The sequence below is a fragment of the Rhinolophus ferrumequinum genome, chromosome 7 (genome assembly GCF_004115265.2).
Source record: "Rhinolophus ferrumequinum isolate MPI-CBG mRhiFer1 chromosome 7, mRhiFer1_v1.p, whole genome shotgun sequence".
NCBI classification, from domain to species: Eukaryota; Metazoa; Chordata; class Mammalia; order Chiroptera; family Rhinolophidae; genus Rhinolophus; species Rhinolophus ferrumequinum.
The window spans coordinates 391,238-412,753 of record NC_046290.1 but is presented as its reverse complement, the minus strand read 5'-3'; the positions used below and the strand labels follow the sequence as shown (position 1 = coordinate 412,753).

Genomic DNA, 21,516 nt, shown 5'->3' with positions numbered 1-21,516 from the left:
CCCCACTGGCCCAGAGCTGATGGGTGTATCCCAGAGGCTCCCTCTCTCTGACCCTTGGCAGTACCTCCGATGCCCCCCTCAACCCCTCGCTTCCTGCCCAGCCAGGCTGCTGTCTGAACAGGTCATCTGGGGAAGCCTGGGAGAGCCACTACTTTCTCTGACCCCCCTGCCCCGGGAATCTGGCTGTGCCTTTCAGGAGGGACTGGGGGGGGTCCCGTGCTCCATCTTGGGACACTGGCCAGAGCCTGGGAGCCTTCATGTTACTGGACACACACATCTGTCCTTGCAGGTCTGGGCTGGCCCCTGGTGCCCTGGTCTTTCAGGAGCAGCCAGCCTGGCCCCTTGCCTGCCCTGAGCTGGGCCTTCAGGCCCAGGGGACGCAGGGCCTGGGAAGCAGAGCGTAGCCCCAGGTCACGGGCCCCCATCGCTGCTGGGCTGGCTTTCCAGCACAACAGCTGCCGTCTGAGCAAGGCCGGTGTGGGGACACCGCCGTCCTGTGGACTCGAGAACAGGCCCGCTCTGTGTGCCGAGAGCGATGTAATGTGATCGTGTCTCCCGGGAAGGGACTGGCATTATCATTCTAGAACTTGCTGAGGACTCTCCCAGGAGCAGGGCACTGAGCCCCTGGGGAAGGTTCTGAGACCCACCCATCAGTCACAGTGGGGACACTTGGGGACACCGGCCTGGCCAGGTGGAGTAGGCGAGCCAGGGCCCTGGGCCTGTACATCCACCCAGATCTGAATGTGGCCTCTGACGGGAGCCCCCGTTGGCCGTCCCCCACCCCTGGGCTGAGTGAGTCACACTGGTGGCGCCTGGTGCCGGGGCACCCTGAGACGGCCGTGTGCTCCAGTGGCTGGCCAGAGGGTTGGCCGTCAGGCCTGGCATTCATGTGCCATCCCAGGCAGGCCGTGACAAGAGACAGGAGTGCTTGTGACAGCCGAGGACAAACAAACAGGCCTGTGGCTCGGGAGGTTACCCACCCCGCAGGGTCCAGAGGAGAAAAGAGGCCATGTTTACACCACTCCAGGCAGCCAGGCTGAGGGCAGCGGCCGGAATGGCCCTGCATGGGATCCCGACTCATCCAACCTGGCACTGCAGGCCTCAGCGTGTTGGTAGGTTTCACGGCCGAGAGCTCCATGGGGCGGAACCCACTGCCAAACACGGAGTCTGATGAAGCCCGGTGTCCACCAGCCACTCAGGCCCTGCCCTGTGGTCCTTGTGGGGAGAAGCGCCCTCAGGACAGACGGCTCTGAATGCTCCTGGTCCCCCTCCCGAGGGGCCTCCCTGGGGTGAAGTCGGCTGCGGCCTCCGCTCAGCTCTCCTGACTGTGGGGGCGATGCTTTGCATGTCCCGTGTTTCCAGACACACGTGTCCCTAGTGCAGGTGGACCCCCGTGTGAGCTGTGGACGTGCCAAAGCGTGTCTGTCCGCTCACCACCGGCGTTTCTGGGTCTTGGTGACTGAGAACTGTGAGTGAACAGCGATTCCGTGTGAGCTCCAGTTTTCATTTCTCAAGGGAAAACCCGGGAGTTGTGGGGTCGTGACCTTTAAGAAACTGCCAAACTGCCTTCCAGAGTGGATGCCATGCTGCGTCCCCCCAGGTCTGCGGCTGGCCCCGCGTCCCCGTGCACAGGGGACGTCGTCTTCTTCCGTCGGGGCTTTTGGGCCGTCCCTGGGGTGAGCGGCATCTCTCTGGGACTGGCCGCTTTGCCCCCCACAGGTCTCGAACCAGGTCTGGCTCAGCGATTCTGCCCAATTTCTTACACTGGGTTCCTTCTTCTTGTTGAGTTTTAAGAGTTCTTTGTCTATTTGAGATACAGTCCTTTATCAGATGTGCGTTTTGTGAGTATTTTCTCCCAGTCTGTGGCTTGTCTTTTCATTACAGTGTCTTTTGAAGAAAATGGTGTTTAAGATTTTGGTGAAATCCAGTTCATCTTTTTTTCTTTCATGGACTGTTTCCTGGTGTCATTTCTAAGAAATCTTTGTCTAACCCAAAGTCACAGAGACTTTCTCTTAGATGTTCTACCAGAAGTTTTAGTTTTAGGCTTTATGACAAATTTAGGACTTTGATCCATCTGGGTTAACTTGTACACGGCACAAGGCAGATCGGAGCTCGTCCCTTTACATGCGGATGTCCAGTCTTCAAGCGCCGTGTGTTACAAACATGCTCCTTTCTCCACTCAGTAGCCTTTGCTGTAAATCCTGAGGGTCCTGTCGTTACTGTGGGCCTGTCCCTGCATCTCGTCCCGGGGCTGAGATGTGAGTCTTGAACTTGGGTGGTTTGGGCTGCTATCCACCCTGGGTGGGAACCAGGGGGCCCTTCACGCCATCTCTGATTTTAAAACATTCAAACACACTGAATGGAATAGCTGGGAAAGACCCGATTAAAGTGGCAAGAATGTTTTCCAGTTAAAATTATAAAAGGTGACGAGCCAGTTCAGAGCTTTCCTCCCATCACAGATGCGTTTGTAGGAAGTGCTGTGCGGCCCCGCTCCTCACACCACTCGCTCATGCAGCCGGCTCCGTGTCCTGGGGGGCGCCCCTCCTGGCTCCGTGTCCTGGGGAGCGCCCCTCCTCGCCGTGTGGTAACCCTGACAGACTCCCTGGCCCCAGGCAGCACCCAGGCGTCTCCCTTGTGGTTTGGATCCACTGAGCTTGTCACAGTAACTTTTCTGAAAGTCCTTCCCTGACTGGAGGCCACACATATACCCCGTTTAGAACGAGACAACGGCTTCGTTTCAATGTCCAGTTGTTCATAAAGGACATGCTTCCTTTAAGCTGTTTTCCAAGACAATTTATATTTGCTATTGTTGCCAAAGGCAACCGACTGTTGGGTGTAAACACTGCAGGCAGGGAAGGGGAGGGCAGGAGGAGGAGGAAGGGGGAGGGTAGGGAGAGGGAAAAGGGAGGAGAAAGGGAGGGAGGAGGGCAGGGGGCAGGAAGCCGGGGGAGGGAAGGGAGAGGAGGGCGTGTTCTGTATTTTAATGTTAGACTCGCTTTCTGGTGTGGGAGAGAGGCGGGTGGGGTCCCCGGGCAGGGCTGGGCGCCCCATCAGGTCCCTGGGCGAGGCTAGGGTTCACCCATGTGGTCAGGTGCCCAGGTCACAGCCCAGCGACTGCTCAGAGCAGTTGGTTCTTCAGCATGGAAGTGAGTGGCCATGCGAGTGGCTAGTGTCCCTTCGTCCTCTCTCCCTGCAGAGGGAAGGGCTGCCGGACCATCACGTTCGAACAGTTCAAGGAGGCACTGGAGGAGCTGTCCAAGAAGAGGTTCAAGGACAAGAGCAGCGAGGAGGCCGTGCGAGAGGTGCACAGGCTCATCGAGGGCAAGGCGCCCATCATCTCAGGGGTGACGGTGAGCGAGGAGGGTCCCTTGGGGAGCATGACACGTGAGTTCTGGGGAACGGGTGGCAGTGCCGTAAAGACAGGACGAAACGAAGCCTTTAGTCACCTGGGTGCGGGCTGGCCCAGGCCACCCCCCAGCCCAGAGCCGCCCCCCTCAGTGCCCCTCATGCAGGGACCTCCCCTCCCCATGCGGCTAACCCGCTCCCTGCTCCTCCTGCAGAAAGCCATCTCGTCCCCCACGGTGTCGCGGCTCACGGACACGACCAAGTTCACAGGCTCCCACAAGGAACGCTTCGACCCGTCGGGCAGAGGCAAAGGCAAGGCCGGGCGCGTGGACCTCGTAGACGAGTCAGGCTACGTGCCAGGGTACAAGCATGCGGGCACCTACGACCAGAAGGTGCAGGGGGGCAAGTAGCCGTCCTCCGTCACGGGCCCACATCGCCTCACACTTCGTTACATTCCTGGACTCACTGGGGCAGAACTCAGATGCCCGGGCAGGTGGCTGAGGGTGACACTCAAGCCTGCCTCCTGCCTGGGACCCCGGCGTGCTCCTCTCCAACCCCAGGTGGGCCCCTGAACTCAGACCTTCCTCTAACACACCTGCCTCGTCCCGTGTTGGTAAGTCAACAATTGGCCATTTCCAGAGTCTTCTGGGACCAGGCCACACAGCCACCTGGTTTGCAGGCAAAGGGGGACCCTGTCAGAGGGGACCTCCTGGCTGGCAGACTCCCCCAGGAGCCACAGGGCAGCGTGCACTAACACACCAGCAGCAGTGAAACGGGAGAATCCGGAACGGGACAGCCTCGCGCAGGTGTGGGCCACGGTGCACGCTCGCACGTGACACTCACGCTGACACACATGCACTCGCTCACGCACTCACGTGCCTACCCACACTCGTGCACACGCACACGCACACGCTCGCCCATGGACCAGGTCTGTGCTAAGTGCGCTCATGTAAGTGAAGGCTGCTGTGCAAAGGAAGGTGAGCCAGGGAAGAACGCCCCTCGGAGACGACCCAAGGAAAGTGATTTGATGTGTGAAGTTAGAAGTTTGAAAGGAAGGACGACAGATCATTTCGGTTTTTAAATGAGAAATGAGAAGAAACCATAATTGTTTCTTTATCCTCAGAACGGATCTGGAAAGGTTCCGGACACGCTGCTTCTGTGCCTCTCTTCCTGCCGGCCCTGCGTCTCCAGGTCACAAGCCCCTGCTGGCTCTGAGGCTCCTGCACGGGCAGGCACGTGACAGGTGTCTTCTGCCCGTGCCCGCTCTGGGCTCCAGGGTCGAGGCTGAGGGTGGACGAGGCTGCCCCTTTTCACTCACAGCACAAGGCCCCCGGGATCAAGCCTCCTGGGCTGTCCCAACCGCTGAGCGAGGAAACCGCACAAAGCCAGGTCGGATGGCGCTTGGTGGCAGCACATAAACGGATCCACAACCTGCTGTGTGACCAGCTGGACCACGTGTCCTGGAGCTGGTCCTGGCAGAAGCCCACGGCAGCCTCGGGGAAATGCTGACTGGAGCCCGGCCACCCCACTGTGCGCTCTGCACCCCCTTCCTAGACATGCAGCTAAACAGGGACCAGCACTGCCATGGCGCACACACGCGCCTCCGAGCCCCGCCAGACAGGCTCAGGGCCAGCGCTCCCAGATGACGTGGCCCCTCTGAAGCAACTGTCTCCCCCAGGCCCCTTGCCACCCCCCTGCAGGCCTCCACTTGCGGGTGGTGATGTCCTCTGCAGGCAGCTTTGTTCTGAGGCACTGGGAGCGCCCAGCGTGTGGCACCGGGACGGAGGAAATCACAGAGTGCAGGCTTCGAGGGTCGCTTTTAGGCCACAGTCTCACTACTGCCTCGCAAGTTTCTAACGTGGGGATCCTAAGTGCCTGGCCGGGCAGGGAAACTGAGGACGGAGGTCTCGGGAAAGGCAGGCAGGAGGCCAGCCCTCGCCCTGTGCTCCTCCTCTGCCCCAGGCTGGACCTTGTGTGAAACCTGTGGGAAGCATGTCTGAAGACAACCGAACATGCCACGTGTTTCTTGACAAACCACAGCCCATGTTCCACGGCCGGCGACGTTTTCATCAGTGGTCATAGAGCAGAGCTCCTCCCCAGGGTCTGGAGACACCACCGGGGACGTGGTCTCCTGCCCGTGAACAGCCCAGTCCCCACCGTCACACACACTGGAATCCAGGACCTCGGTCACCACAGCGTGCATGCCACAGAGGACAGCACAGGGTCCCCACGCCACAGCCCGTAGAGGAACGCATGTCACTCGGGCACCCTGGATGCTGGCCCTTCTCAGCGCTGTCTCGCCCCCAGGACACGAGCAGGTGCCCGACACCGGGACCTGGTCCTCTGTCCGAGAGTGTTGTCTTCAGGCAAGAATGGCCTCCACCTGGAAGGTCCGACTGTCAGGAACTCACTGGGAAAGTGGGGTCTCAGCAAAAGAGACAACGTGAGAGCCCGTCCTTGGGGTCCTGGCCGCAGAGCCCACCCTGCACTGGAGCCCCCGTCTGCCCGCGAGGCGGTCCCGGCCTGTGGAGCACCAGCACCATCCCACAGGCCGGTGCAGGTGACCTGCTTGACAAGATAGGACCGGTCACTCCGCTGACCCTTACGGCAGCGCTTCCCTTTGCGTGTCACCAATGAGGGTCAAGTGCACACAGCTGCTCCCCCTGGTGGCCCCGCGGTCCCAGCCCAGCACATAGGCTCCTCCAGGGAGAACCCCACATACCAGCCCAGGGGCCTGGCCTGCAGCACCGAGGTGCCACTGGGGTCTCCTGCATCCCCTGCCCGTCCGCAGGCTTCGTCAGCCACATACACGCCAGGACACAGCCTCCTCCAGTCAGTGTGGCACTGCAAACCCACCCTCCCAAGCAGGCAAGCAGGAGGAGGCGGACACTGAGTCATGAGACAAACTGGTCACCATTCTGTCCCTCTAACACCATCTGTCATTCTTCACCGCGTCGGTGTGCAGGCTTTGAACACATGACACATGTGTGGACTCCAAGCTCACCGCATGAAACACGCACGAGCAGCCATCAGGTTCCGGCTGTTGTAAGGCTCGCAGGGTGTGTTTGTGTGCACGTGCTTATGCATTCCAGTCAGCTGCTCCTGACCATGGTCACACACTGCATGTCACCTGTGACTAGAGGATGCAAAGCAGGCACCGGTGACAGGGCCGTCCTGAGGGGAGGACACCCAGGTGACGGGACACGTCCTGAGGGGAGGACACCCAGGTGACGGGGCACGAGCTGAGGGGAGGACACCCAGGTGACGGGACACAAGCTGAGGGGAGGACACCCAGGTGACGGGACACAAGCTGAGGGGAGGACACCCAGGTAATGGGACACGTCCTGAGGGGAGGACACCCAGGTGACAGGGCTCGAGCTGAGGAAGGACAGCCAGGTGACAAGACACGTCCTGAGGGAGGACACCCAGGTGATGGGACACGTCCTGAGGGGAGGACACCCAGGTGACGGGGCACGAGCTGAGGGGAGGACACCCAGGTGACGGGACACAAGCTGAGGGGAGGACACCCAGGTAATGGGACACGTCCTGAGGGGAGGACACCCAGGTGACAGGGCTCGAGCTGAGGAAGGACAGCCAGGTGACAAGACACGTCCTGAGGGAGGACACCCAGGTGATGGGACACGTCCTGAGGGGAGGACACCCAGGTGACGGGGCACGAGCTGAGGGGAGGACACCCAGGTGACGGGACACAAGCTGAGGGGAGGACACCCAGGTAATGGGACACGTCCTGAGGGGAGGACACCCAGGTGACGGGACACGTCCTGAGGGGAGGACACCCAGGTGACGGGACACGAGCTGAGGGGAGGACACCCAGGTGACGGGACACGTCCTGAGGGGAGGATACCCAGGTGACGGGACACGTCCTGAGGGGAGGACACCCAGGTGACGGGGAGCGAGCTAAGGACAGTGGTGACGGTGTCTAAATATCAGGAGAGAACAGTAGAAGGAGCACGTCTGAGCGCTCTCGTCGTACCAGAACACTGTTTATTTCTATTAACGCCATAGGATGAGCAATCAGGGAACGGTCGGTAACAGAGTCAGCTTTACCAAAACTGCAGTTCAAACTGTGGAAGTTCAAAATACTATAGATTTGTACTGGAGTATTTTTACACTGTTAATACCCTTGGGCCTAGTTTTGAGACATGAGAATTTTAGCAGGTGCTCCTCTGCTGGGCAGAAGCCTGCCCGAGGGGCACTTCCCTGGCATCACCCTGTCTGTCCTGCTCACCTGCACCCCAGGGCTGAGCTCAGGCAGGCCACTGGCCATTCCCACCCCCATACCCCCCACACGGAGTGAAAGAACCACAGCCACAGGCAGAGGCTCACAGTCTGCACCCTGGGCCAGTACAGCCGCCTGTCTCTGTGAATAGATTTAATGGCAGAGGCCACACCTGTGTCTGAGGCACTGTGGCTGCTTCTGCAGTGACACTGGCAGTGGGGAGGGGTTGACAGATGCCATGGCCCATGAAACCTAAAATAGCCACCCTCTGGCCCTTCACTAGGGAGCCCTTGAAGACCCAGTCTGGGCATTTATTTATATACAAGCTGGCTCCCACACCCCATCCTACAGCACACGCCACACGAGGACACCTTGTCACCTGTTCAATACAGCACAGGCTGACACTTCAGCTGTACTGTGAGATTATCAATAGGCTAGAATATCCTTAAAACACTGACCCTGAATAGCTTCCTGCCACTGACTTACTACTGAACACTTTGTGAAACCTGGTGGCCTTTGTGGGCGCATGGACAGCGTGGCTGGGGCGGGGGGGGCCCTGGGTGAGTCGGGTGTGCTCACCCATGCTTGGAGATGCTTCAGTTAACCCTCTCTCCCTTTAGACTCTTGAAAAACCAAACCAAGCCAAACAACAAAGGAAACGCACAACTGAAAGAAACTTGAAAGGGGTCCTAGTTTTGCACTAACTGATTTCAGGAAACGGAAACAGATTTACATAAACATGCGACATATTTTACACTGTTCTGTTCTGTTCTGTGAGGGAGTAACGAGCTATCGGGGGGGGCTAGTCATGTCCATGTCATGGGTGTCCTGACTCACAGTCTAAACCGCACTCACGGGAACGCTTGTGGACTGGGGGGGGCCTGCGTCTGCCCCGCAGACTGTGAGGAGCGCTGTCACCACTGGGGTCGCTGTCAAGGCCTGGCCTGGGACCTTCAGCGAAACAGCTCATGTCTGTCTGCACATTGCGCCTCCTTTGTCCACTGCTGTTAACATTGTGTCAAATGGTAAAGTGACAATAAAGGTGTTAACTGTGGCCCTCCGTTATCCTCAGTGTCTGAACCAGCAGTCACACACAGGCACTAACAACCCGAGAGACGCTCATGTCACTTCACCCGAGCGAGACAGCCTTCGCTTCCTCAAATAGGCGGCCCCTGACCCGACCTCACCCAGAGCCAGTGGGCCGGCCCTCTGCTGTGTCCGAGGCCTGGTCTCGTCCGGTGCAGCCACACCACGTTACAAACAAGCACAGCAGCCCCCAAAAGGCAGGGACGACATCATCAGGTAACTGCCAGCCTGACAGCCCAGCCCAGCCCGTGAAAGTTTTCAAAAACGGGGAGAAGATGAAGGCATTTTAAACAATACCAGAGAACTCCCACCAGGAGACATCAGTAGAAACTCTAAATGCAGGAGGAAAGTGATCACAGATGGAACGTCGGACGTGGGAGGAAGGAAAGTGGAGCAAAGCATGAATAGTAAGTAACTCCCACCAGTGACTACAAATACTTGGGCGGAGTGTGAAAACCCCCACGGGAAAACAGAAGGGTTGCAGGCACTTAGAGTGTATGGCCGGTGCACCATGTCCGAGGGGGCAGAAGGGCTGATGAACAAACACGAACATGATAATATAGCAGAAAGGAGGACGTAGCTTCCAAACTAGCATAGACGAAATGCTAAATGATAAAAAGTCTAAAAACAGCAACAGTAGAGAGGAAAAAAACATCACAGAAAAACAGCAAAAAATGAGATGACAGGTTTAAACTAAAATATGTCAATAATATTAGCTGATAAAGCAAGAGAAGGAAACACAGAACAAGAAAATTGATAAAATAGTATTTTTAAGCCAAATGTATCATTAATTTCAGCATGGCTAAAAACAGAAAGGTGAAAGCGGAAACTGAAAATGAAGAGAAGGACTTGAAGACCAAGGCGGGTTCTCTGGAAGGACTGACCCAGCTCACGAGCTTCTGGGGGAGCGGACGAGGAGCACGAGGAAGACGACGAGGTCAGTGAGGTGGGCAGAGCAGGTGCTACGCAGGTAGCAGTGAACCGGGGAGGACGCAGGAGCAGGGAAGCCTCCAGACCACAAGGCAGACCTCACAGTCTTGCCAGCCCCACAGGGTCTCTGGAGATGGCTTGTCAGAGGTAACCCCGTGGCAGGAGGGCCAGGCCCCAGAGGCCCACCGCCTCGGTCACTGACTTGGGCCCGCGGATGACAGCTGAGGCAGAGCCTGAGGCCACGAGCAGCTGGAGGTCGTCTCTTACGTGCATCCCTTCCCCTGAACGGCCAGGTCTTGCTTGAAGGAGGGCACAAGCCCTCCATCTGCCTCAGGGACACAACTTCAAATGCTGAAGCTATTATTAAAATGGCACTAAAAGACTGAGTTGTTAGGCCAAAAAAAAAAAAAATTGAAAATTAGGCACCTGAACAAATTCCTAGCGATGCATAACTCAGGAAAACTAACTCAAGAAGAAATGGAAGCCCACACAGTCCTATGATTTAGGGTAAGGAACTACCAACTACAGTGGAAAACCCCTGAAATCTCAGTGGCTGGACACAACAAAATCTATTTCTCACTCACAGAGAGTCCAACTGGGGTCAGCAGGGATCTCTTCCAACAGAAGAGAAATAGGCTTCCTGATCTTGTGACACAGCTGGCAAGGTCACCAAGGGAAGGGAAGCTATCCGAGGGGCCCACCACGCAAACAGTGCACATGGTGCTTCCTAGGTGTCAGTGCCCTACAGCATTATTCACAACAACCTACAAGGCAGGCACCACTACCGTGTGTCCCTGAAAATAAGACCGGGACTTACATTAAGTTTTGCTCCAAAAGACACATTAGGGTGTATTTTCAGGGGAGGTCTTGTTTTTTCATGTACAACAATCTACATTTATTCAAATACAGTCATGTCGTCGTCTTCTGGAACATCGTCGTTAACACTAAATGCGTCCGTCTGGCTGACGATCTTAACTGGGGCTTTTTTCGGGAAAACACGGTATAGCCCCTTTTATAAATGAAGAACTCAAGGACAGAGAACTTAAATAATCGCCCAAAGTTAGACATTAAGTGCTGTACCTAGAATACAAAATCCTAAACAAAATATTAACAAACCAAATACAACAATTTGTCTGTGAAGGAAAACCCATCATTACTAAGTTGTTCTTGTCCCAAAAAGGTAAGGTGCTTTTTTACATTAGCAACTTATGGTAATTAACCAAGCCGACGACGCAGGAGAAAAATCATACACATGTACATCTCAATAGTTGTGAAAAGTGTCTGATAAAATTCATCCATTCATGATGTACAATTCTTAGCAAATTAACAACAGAAGGAACTTCTTTAACCTGAGAAAGGCCATCTACAAAAAAACCGATCACAAATTTAGTGGCTCACACTTCGCCTTTTATTTACTATTTAGAATTCTATTACCACTTCTAATCCATATTGCACCAGAAGTACCAGCCAGCATGAAAAAGCAAACAGCAAAACAAAACAAAAAGAAAATAAAGTAACGCATAGTAAAGGAATTGGAAAGAAAACAAGAACTTGTTACTCACAGGAAACATGACTGTGTTTTAGAAAGGCTAAAATAACTATGGATAAATTATTAAAATTACTAAGAGCTTCACAAGACATAGAATTAATAATATACAAAACTCAACTGGATTTCCATATGTAACAGCAACAAATAATTAGAAAATAAAATCCCAACAAATTTAAAATATATACCTTTTAGAATGTCATCACAAAACAAGAAAAACCTAGGACTAAATGTAACAAAAGATGCACATGACCTGGACGGAGAACATGGTAAAACTGGAATGATGTGCATTAGAGAAGCTCTAACGAGGGGACAGAGGTCTCACTCCGTCTTCATGGTTCGCAAGGCCCACCATGACCTACATGTCCATTCTTCCCAAACAGAGCAGCGAAATCTCAAATGGACGCCCAACTTAACCTGCTAATTCTAAAATCTGTGAACTGCAAAGCATCAAAACAGCCAAGACAGACTGCACGTGCCACGGAAGGCCTTGCCGTGCAGAGATGGACAGGGCAGCCCGTGGGGAGAGCAGAGGCCCAGCCACACACCACTGGTGACCATGGAGTTTTGTCAGCGATGATGGTGGCTGATTGGACTCACGTGTGAAATTGGATCCTTAAACTCACAACATGCACAAAAATCAGTTCCATGGAGAATATTTTTGTCTTCAAAATAGACAAAACTATAAAATCTTTTAGAAGATAACACAGTATCTTCATGACCACAAATATTTTTAAAAATTTGGATCAAAAATTCTTGAAGCATAATGAAAAAGACTGATAAACTGGACTATATGAAAGTTTAAAATTTCCCTTCAAGACACCATTAAAAAGTGAAAAGACAAGAAAAAGCTATTTGCAAATGTAATCCACGCAGTACTACTCTAAGTAACTTCTACAGCTAAACAGGAGACAGATTATCCAACAGGAAAACGGGGGGAAAACACCTGAAAAAGGCACTTTACAAAGACAAACTCCAGGTGGCCAATAAACATGTGAGATAACCAGGGGGAAGCAAATTACAACTACAGGAGGAACATGACACACCCTCTAGAATGAAGATACTAAAACTTTCAACAGTCGAGCTGAACACACAGGCCAACAGAAACCATCCCATTTCGCTCCTGGGCTGTTAGTTGGTATGAGCACTTTGCGGAGAAGCAGAAGTTGCCTATAGTAAAGCTACCAAGAACCTGGCTGAGGACTGAAACTTGGACAGACTGGGGGATAAACATTAGTGAACAAAGAACCAGACGGAATTTCAAAGCTAAAATATATGTAATTCCTGAAATTAAGAATTCACGGTACAGGCTCCACCGCAGCAGGTTAGGCAGAAGATCCGTAAACTTGGGAACAGGGCAACAGACCAGATCCCAACCTAATCCCTGAGAACAAAGACCTGAGTTTAGTGACCTGTGGGGACAATATCCAGTGGTCTAACGTAAGTGAAGCTGGAGTCCGGGAGGAGCGGGAGACACAGATAGATACGTAGGTAGGTATTGGGTCAAACAAGAAATCTGAAGAAATGGTGACCAAAACTTGCCCAAATCTGATGAAAAATATAGTTTCAGATCCAAGAAACTCAGTGAAATCCTAAAAAGAGGAGCATAAAGTGACAGCATGGCGATCGTTTTCTACCAGCTGAAAATGCATTAATACTCAAATCTTTGAAATAAATTAGAAATGATCTGGTGATGACAGAAACCCCAGCCCACACAGAGAAACTACATTTGGCGTGACACATTTCCCAGCTCAATTACAAAACCTGGTGCTATCGGCCACCGCCGTGACCAGAAGGTAACTGGCAAAGACACGAGGCCGAGTCTCCTCTCAGGGGACAGCCGGTGCCCCTCCGACCTTCCTCGGGACACAACGCTGACAGCCACACAGCAGCTTCTTCCTCAATTGAACAGGGTTCTAAAAAATTCCTTTGTTTTGCTGAAAACGGCAAGTGTTACAGAAGATGGACGTTTCCAAACTACACTCTAATTTTATGCCCCGTTATGACACCATTTTCAGAAACACACTGTGAACAAAAGAGAGAGCTCTTTTTGCTGTGGGATGTTAATATCAAAAAACAACAGTTTTTTAACGATTCCCACAACTATGAATGTTATTTTATGAAGTCCTAGAACTTAACTCGTTTCTGCTCACCAACCAGGGTGCATATCTCGTTTTATACAATTCAGTGAGAAACTCAGTTATAATTTGTGAAGAGCCACTTTTTAGAACAATGTATTCGTTTATTAAATAAGGACTAATTGTTCACAAAAAACTTTTCTTCCATCATCACACACGCTCTTTTTCACATGGGGCAGCAAAATGCAGCATTTTCTTGATCTCAAGATGCCTGATGAAACTTAAGGATTTCTGTTTTGTCTGGAAACCCGGGAAGGGCCTGCGTACTCCTGGTCTTCTCGGGCTGTTTCGGAAGACGGAGCTGCGGGCCCTGAATAGCGAGCACACAGGCCGCCACGTGGGGGGCTCAGGGGGCGCAGGGTGGGTGGGCGCTGCCATGCGGGGACAGGCCCAGGGTCCTCTTGAGCGCCTGGTAGCTCCAGTGCAGCTGCTGCACCTCAGCCCCGTGCAGCGCCCGCGCCCGGCCCAGCTCCTGCAGCAGGTGCTCGTTGGTGCTGACCAGGGAGCTGTGGGGACACAGGGCCGGAAATCCCATTTGCTGACCTGCAGTTGTGCCCACCAGCAGCACCCTCCCTCCTGACCCACGGCCGGCCAGACTGCAGGTTGTCCTGTCCCTAGCACACCCCTCGAGCTCCCCCAGCCACTGCCCCTCAGCCCCCCCCCGTACCCCCAGACCAGGTGGGTGGGTTTGTTGGCCCCTTGGCCATCACGCTGCCCTGCAGGCCCCCTCGGCACCCGGGGAAAGGATGAATGGACTCAACAGTGAACCCATGGCTCTCTCCATGCTCCAGCCACACAGGGTCACTGAGAGGACCACCGTGTCCACGGCTGGCAGAGCAATGGCCTGATTCTAGAAAAGACCCAAGACTGAAGTATTTCCAATTCCTGGTCAAGTATAAAGGACTCTTAATGATTCTGACATTGTAACAGTAACAACTGAAAGTCCTGATTTTTGAATATTCTCGACCACTTTTAAGTTTAGAAGGCTTTTTGCAGAGAAGGTGCTGCTGTATCCTACTGATTCGATCATCTCCAAATTGCCCTGCTGGTGAGCAATGACCCGTTAGCAATGACTCAAACGCATCTGTGGTATCACGAGAACTGGGCGAAAGCAGGGCCGCTTTCCCCTGAGGTCCCAGGACCAGCCCCTGCGGGCAGCAGCCCGTCTGCTTGGACCTGACACAGCCCCTGGCAAGGTGGACACCGCCCCATCCACACCAACCCACAGGGCCAGCTCCTAGTGACCCGCCAGGCGGCCCCGTCAGGTCCAGGCAGTGATCTCACCTCGCCGGCCAATCCCTGTACTCGTGGCTGCGTCACCTCCCTGCCTCTGCCCACCTCGGTCAGGCCCGTCCTCAGGAGCCCCTGCCCTGTGACTTGTGCCCGTAATGGGCCCACAGGGTCTGTGGCCTTCAACCCTGAAAGGTCACAGCCTGGCTCCACCTATGACCAGAGTGCACCCAAATCCGGGGAGATGTGGTGGCCTCAGCCAAGGAGAGAGAGAGGACAAGCGAGGACAGTGGAGGAAAGGGCAGGGTGTGGGTGCTGGCCGCAGGCACTGGGGCTCACACAGCCGCACCCCAACAAAGCCCAGATAAAGCCGTCCTTGCCTCAGTCAGCAGCCCGCCTCCCCCCGAGGCAACTTCCTGTCTGTACAGCCTCCACCCAGTTTCCAGGACACAATTCTCTAAAGAAAACCTGAGGTCCTGCCTTGACAACACCCACACCCCCAGTTCCCTTCTCACCTCCACCAGAGCCCCCCAGGGACTAAAGGTGGCATCTCCGTGTTGCTCAGTGAACAGACACGACCATGCTGAGGGGACAGCACAAGCCAAGGCCCAGGGCCCTCGGGACATAGGCTCGCGTCACTGACCAGCGTCCCTCACGTGCCCCTCCCCTCACGGCCCTGGTCACACCTCACAGGCCGCTGCGGCAGGAAGGAAAGTCAGCATTCCAACGCCTGGCCCCAGACCCCGGCACCCTCTGCGTACCTGTGGCTCTCCTGCAGCATGCGTGTGAGCTCCCGGATCTCGTCACAGTGCTCCTGGTGCTGCTGTAACGCCATGACCTCACCCGACAGCCTCTGCACGCCTGTCTGAAGCCCTGAAAGGGAAAGTCGGTAGCGCCATTTAGTGCAATTCATTTATGCATTTGGAAAACTAAAACAATTCTAGAGGTTAAACTGGACTGGGGATACAAGAGAAAGCATGCAGCTTGGGAAAGGTGAGCTTCTGTAAGCAACTTAGAGGGGGGTGAACAAAGAAGGCCCCGCTCCAGCTCCCTCCTCAGGGTGAAGCTGTGGGGATCTGCCCCCAGGAACCCTAAGGAACTGCACCCCTACGGGGAAGGCAGAGTGGTGACAGGTGGCCTGCCTGCTGGCAAGGCAACCCTCAAGCGTCCTTTCCACAGTGCAGTGACCTCTGCCCAAGGGGAGGGCCTGCAGCTTTGGGGAGAAGCGACGGAAGCCCACAGTGGCCCCAAGTCTCTGGTGTGCCCTCTGGTCTCATGGCCGAGCATGTGTTTGCATCCATCTACATGACTCCTGCTTCTCTCTGGGTTTCCTTCTCGAGGGGAGAAGAAAGATACTATTTATTGGCTCCCCAATCCAAAACCAGGCTACCCATAAATCCACATGCAGACACGGCCCTGCAGGACCACAGCACACCAGAGGCGATGGCAAAGCCTGCGCAGGAAGGCAGGGAGCGGGGCAGTGGGGTGACAATGACACAGGAGTGCCACAGCCACGTGCTCAGACAAGAAAACACCCCTCAGGACCTGTGCCCCCTGGGAAGAAGCCCCACACTAGTCAACACCAAGAGTAACTGGAGACCAAGACCAGAACCCCACAGGCAACGTGAGAGCCCCTGGCGATCAGGTAGCCTCACGACCCCAAAGCTAAGACAGCCACAGCCCTGCAGGTAGGAGCACCCTCGTGCCCCATTTTCATGGGAAATCCCAGCAGGCCAGCTAGGGACCCAGGGCGGGCGTGAGGGAGAGTCAGTCTCCCCTAATAAGGTAAAGCCAGGTCCCGTGCAGTCTCAAGGAGCTGGAGCCACCATGACCCCTCGAGGCTGGCCTGCCCGGTCCCTGCAAACAGCTGGTGAGGGGTCCAGGTTGAGCAGGACAGGACACCAGAGAGAAGTGGGGGAGGGAACAGGGCCTGGAAGCCCCCAGTGGAGGCTGCCATATGTATCTGCAAAGTTAGAAAAGCTGCCTGACCTGCTCCTTCTAGGAATTCATGACAATGAACTACGGGGAAGTCGAGGCCAAACCCCACACAAGTTACTATATGAGCACAACAGTGTCCCTTCAGACAATGAAAGCCATGCCCGGAACAGACTGAAACCATAACTGCCCGTTTTAAAATGAACCAAAGACAGAAAGGAAATGATACGAGAAGTGAAGGAAGCACCTACGTTAGAATCGGAGAGTGTGAGAAAGGACGTGGCTGCAGTCAGGCAAGAAATGAGCAGCGAAAGGAAGCTTCGCAAGAAATGAAGGCTCAACTAGAAGGAACCCAAGAGCAAGTGAACAAGACAATGACATCGGAAAGAAACAGAAGGTGAAAAGGGGAAGTTTTTAAATAAAACTTTAAATAAAAGGACTGCAAATCACTCTTTACACTCAGTACAATGGCCCAATAAACACGATGGGCAAAGACAGTCCAGAGTGACTATGGGTGGCTGCGTTCACGCGACAAAGGCCAAGGGGAGTACTTGGCACAGAGGCCAGAAGGCCCTGAACCGGAAGTATGGACCACGTGGCCCTTTAAGTAGAAGTTCTGGGACGCCTGAGAGGTACGGATGGGAAAACGTGCTCAACCTGTCCGTCCTCGGTGAAATCAGCACCTTCAAGAGAACCCACTTCACACCATGGAAAACAGATGCCGACACCTCCTCATTCGAGAGCCCGGTATCTGAATGGGAAATACCGAGAGCACTTTTGTAAAAATGGCAAAGAATCAAAGAAAGTGAAGAGAGGGAAATGAAAACGATCCGATTCTGGAAGGCCAGGGACCAAGGAGAAGGAGCACTGCGCCTGCGCGGGACAGTCCAGGCTGAGCAGAGGGTGGCCACCCGCACGCACCACAACACGCCCAGCGGCTGAGGCGGCAGGGAATTGAGCAGTGCGGCCCGCCCCGACTCGCACAGCAGCCCGCTTTATGGAATCTGCGGTTCCTGAATCCTGTGAATGATCGGAGATGACACCTCCATAGGGGCGTTTGAACCGAGCGGTGGTACCACAGGAACTGGCAACTCACCAGTGATTTGCACATTTAACGTAGCTGAAGTGTCTGCACTTCTTACTTCTTTCATGCTGAACAGAAGAGACTTTAAGCTACTGTTCTCCTCCAAAGATCTGTCTAAATGCTGCCTCAAGTCATCCTAAGGACACAGAACAGTACACGTGAAGCAGACAAGTCCAATTCGGTAGAAGGCACACAGAACGTAAAAGGAAAACCTTTGAAGACACCAGCTTCCTGTTTCCAGTCAGAACTGCTGAATCACAATGGTAAGAGCAGTACAGTCAACACACACCTGGACAGCACCGCCCACTGCACCCCTGGGCTGCGTGCTGCAGCCTCCTGCTCCTGGGCCACAAGCCTGGAAGCGTGTGAGGGCACCAAGGACCACAGAAGGTTGGAACACATGGTATGTGGGCAGCTAACCAGAGCCAGGGCACAGCGAGCACACGGTGTAGAAGGTAAAGACGGCACACCTGGACAGGACACTCACCAAGAATGGAGCCTGCAGGACTGGCGTGGCGCCAGGTGAGTCAGTGGGGAGTGGAAGTGACAGCCTGGGACGTGACTGTGCATGATTGCAGACATGAACACTACATGCTGAGGCTACACTCAGTTTATTGTAAATTTTTTTTCTTTCTTCAATGATAAATTAACCTTAGCTTACAGTAACTTTTTTAGTTTATAAGCTTTTACATTTCAACTCTTGTAAAAACACAGCTTAAAACAAAAACACACTGTATAGCTGTAAAAACTATTTTCTTTCTCTATATCTTTATTTTGTAAGTTTCCTATTTAATTTTTTTTTGACTTTTTAAACTTTTTTGATAAAAACTAAGACACACACACACACACACACACACACATGCTTGCCTCGGCCGACCCGGGTCAGGCTCGTCAGTGTCACTGTCTCCACCTCCACATACCGTCCCACTGGAAGGTCTCGGACAGTGAGGTACATGGAGCTGTCACCTCCCATGACCACCTCCTGAGGGACCTGCCTGGGGCTCTTCTTGAGGACGTGTCACTCTTTCCAGAAGTATGTGCATGGTGGTCTGCTTGCTTTGTCTCTTTTTCATCACAGGTTTGCTACGAGCAGATAAAGCGCCGTGAACACTGATCAGTGCAAACCTTTCGGTGTGGGGTCCATGCTGTCAGGCTTCTGACGAGCTGGCTGAGGTCTGCTCTTAGGAAGGACAAAGGAACAGGCACTTGTAGACACGTGTGTGTTTTCTAGCAATCTTGCAGCTACCTTCAACCCCTTCCACAAAGGAGGAGGCTGAGCATGGGTGGTGCAGCGGGTGGATGCTGAGATGGCTGCGGGTGCTCCTGCCCTCGTGTGCTCACTGGCTCCTAACCGACAGAGTGACAACTCACTCCTGACGGGAGGTCACGTGAGGCCACTGGCCACCCGAGAGGGCCTGGAGGCCTGCGGAGAGCACAGCCCTGACCCCCATCCCGACGCAACCACACAAAACTGCACGGGACTGAGCCCGACGTACAGGCCACGTGCACGGGGCTCCTGGCGCGCAGGACCCAGCATCTGCCTTTCGAGGCGCTGCACGTCAGGTCGAGGGGCTCCGCAGCGGGCCTACCTGCTCCGACTGGCCGGCTGCATCTCCACAGCCTGCCCCCTGCCCCTCACCCCCATGACAGCCCGTCACTGGTGAGTTTTTAAAAGGAGGGCTCCCTCAGTGGTTTCCACACAATAAAACCTACCGCAGCGATTAGTGAGGTAATGCACCATGGTCTTTTTTTAAGTAAAAAACTGTATATACTTAAGGTGTACATTTCAGATTTGATATATGGAGTGAAATCACTACTACAGGCAAGTAAAATTAACATGCGTTCTCCTCAGTTTCCGTGCTTTGTGACGAGCACACCTAAAATCTGCTCTTAGCAATTTCTAGATTTACTTGTGTCACACAGTCATCACTGTCCCCTGGCTCTAGACCTGCTCATCCTGCACAGTACAGCTCTGCGTCTGACCAGCACCACCCTGAGGCCCCACCTCCTGCCTCTGACACCATCTACGCTCTGCCTGTGGGGCCTTGACATTTCACATTCCACATGTAAGGGAGACCATGCAGTTCTTCTCACCAATTTCACGTACTCCAACGCCCTCCAGGTCCACCCATGTTGTCACAAATAGCAGGGTTTCCTTCTTCCTGAGGATGAGTAGTGTCCATTGTATGCATACACGTTCTTGATCCAGCCATCCGTCCACCAGTGGGCACAGAGGTTGCTCCCACACCTCAGCCACCGTGAACAATGCTGGAGAACCTCAGGTGCAGATCTCTCTTCATGGTACTGATTTTATTTCCTACAGGTACCTACCCAGGACGAGGATGGCTGCATCACACGGTAGTTCTTTTAATTTCTTAAGGAATCTCCATACTGTTTTCCACAGCGGCTGCACCAATCTGCAATGCCACCAACAGTGGAAAAGCGTCCCCTTTTCTCCACATCCTCGCCAACAGGTTTCTTGATTTACCGACGATGCTCAGTCTGACAGATGTGAGGTAGCATCTCATTGTGGTTTGGGTGGCATCTCCCTGATGACTAGTGACACTGAGCACCTTTTCAAATACCTGCTGGCCACCTGTGTGTCCTCTTCGGAGAAATGTCTATTCAGATCCTCTGCCCATTTTCAATGAGACTGTTTCTTTTTTTGCTGTGGAGCTGTATGAGTTTTTTAATATAGTCTGAATATTAACCCCTTATCAGATATGTGGTTTGCAAATATTTTCTCCCATTTCATAGGTTGCCTTTTCAGTCTGGTGATTGTTTCTTTTGCTGTGCAACTTTTTAGCTTGATGTGGTCCCACTAGTTTCTTTTGTTTTTGTTTTTTTGCCTTTGTTGTCTGCTATTTTGGTGTCATATCCAACAAAATCACTGCCAAGCCCATGTCAAGGAGCTTTTTCCTGTTTTCTTCTAGGAATTTTACGGTTTCAAGTCTTACATTTAAGTCTTGCATCCATTTTAATTTTTGTGTATGCTGTAAGATAGGGTCCAGTTTCTTTTTTTTGCATGTGGCTGTCCAGTGTTCCCAACACAACTTATTAAAGAGATTATCCTTTCCCCAGTGTGTGTTCTTGGTGTCCTTGTGGGAAATTAGTTGACCAGATATAGTGAGGTTTATTTCTGGGCTCATTGATCTGTTTCAACAATCTACATGTCTGTTCCTATGCCAAGACCATGCTGCCTGGATGACTACGGCCTGCAGTATAACCTAGAATGGGGAGATGCCAGAACGCTGTTCTTCCCAAGATTGCTTTGGGGTCTTTTATGGAACTAGAAAAAGAATACAAATTACAAGAAAAATAATTACTGTTTTTAAAATTGTTTTTTTCTATTTCTGTGAAAATTACCATTGGAATTTTTATAGGGACTGTGTTGACCCTACAAATTTGGACGTATGGACATTCTGACATTAATCTTCCCGTTCACGAACACAGGCTTTCCTTCCATTCATCTGCATCTTCTTCAATTTCTTTCATCAATGTCTTATAGTTTTCAGTGTTAATATTTTTAAACTCCTTGGTTAAACTTATTCCTAATATTTTTGATGCTACCATAAACAGGAATATTTCCTTGGGTTTCCTTTCCAGATAAATTGTTGGTAGAAAAGAAACAACTGATTTTTGTTATGTTGATTTTGTATCCTGCAACTTCACTGAATTTATTAGTTCTAACAGGTTTTGTTTCTTGTGTGAAATCTTTAGGGTTGTCTATATATATATGACCAGGTCATCTGCAAATAAAGGTAATTTTACTTCTTCCTTTCCGATTTGGACCTTTCATTTCTCTTTCTTGTCTGCTTGCTCTTGCTAGTAGTTCCAGTACTAGTATGTTGAATAGAAGTGCTGAGAGCGGGCATCCTTATTGTGTACTGGATCTTAGAGAAAAAGTCTTCAATTTTCTTCCACTGATCATGATGTTAGCTGTGCCTTTTCATAAACGGCCATTATTGTGTTGAGGAAATTT

The 21,516-nt window shown here is 52.8% G+C and overlaps 2 protein-coding genes and 1 long non-coding RNA gene across 5 annotated transcripts in view; 2 read left to right on the top strand and 1 right to left on the bottom strand.

The window, feature by feature from the left end:
• Positions 1–4,255, top strand: part of TPPP (tubulin polymerization promoting protein) — a 30,003-nt gene extending 25,748 nt beyond the window's left edge. Inside the window, exons 3-4 of the mRNA XM_033109896.1 lie at positions 3,197–3,350; positions 3,561–4,255. Of these exons, the coding sequence (XP_032965787.1) occupies positions 3,197–3,350; positions 3,561–3,755 (349 nt within the window). The 3' untranslated portion in view covers positions 3,756–4,255. The remainder of the gene's footprint in view (positions 1–3,196; positions 3,351–3,560) is intronic.
• A 4,171-nt stretch (positions 4,256–8,426) lies between these two features.
• LOC117024529 (uncharacterized) lies at positions 8,427–20,240 on the top strand. Of its 3 annotated transcripts, none has more exons than XR_004423479.1 (3): positions 8,427–9,078; positions 9,469–9,608; positions 19,858–20,240. It is a non-coding gene; the product is annotated as an uncharacterized LOC117024529 (long non-coding RNA). The 3 variants fall into 3 exon arrangements; XR_004423478.1 differs by lacking the exon at positions 19,858–20,240 and adding an exon at positions 16,518–17,437; XR_004423480.1 differs by lacking the exon at positions 19,858–20,240 and adding an exon at positions 14,077–15,186.
• CEP72 (centrosomal protein 72) overlaps positions 13,492–21,516 on the bottom strand; it is a 27,326-nt gene continuing 19,301 nt past the window's right edge. The window contains exons 10-12 of the mRNA XM_033109894.1: positions 17,547–17,670; positions 15,277–15,388; positions 13,492–13,791 (exon numbers count right to left, since the gene is read on the bottom strand). Of these exons, the coding sequence (XP_032965785.1) occupies positions 13,632–13,791; positions 15,277–15,388; positions 17,547–17,670 (396 nt within the window). The 3' untranslated portion in view covers positions 13,492–13,631. The remainder of the gene's footprint in view (positions 13,792–15,276; positions 15,389–17,546; positions 17,671–21,516) is intronic.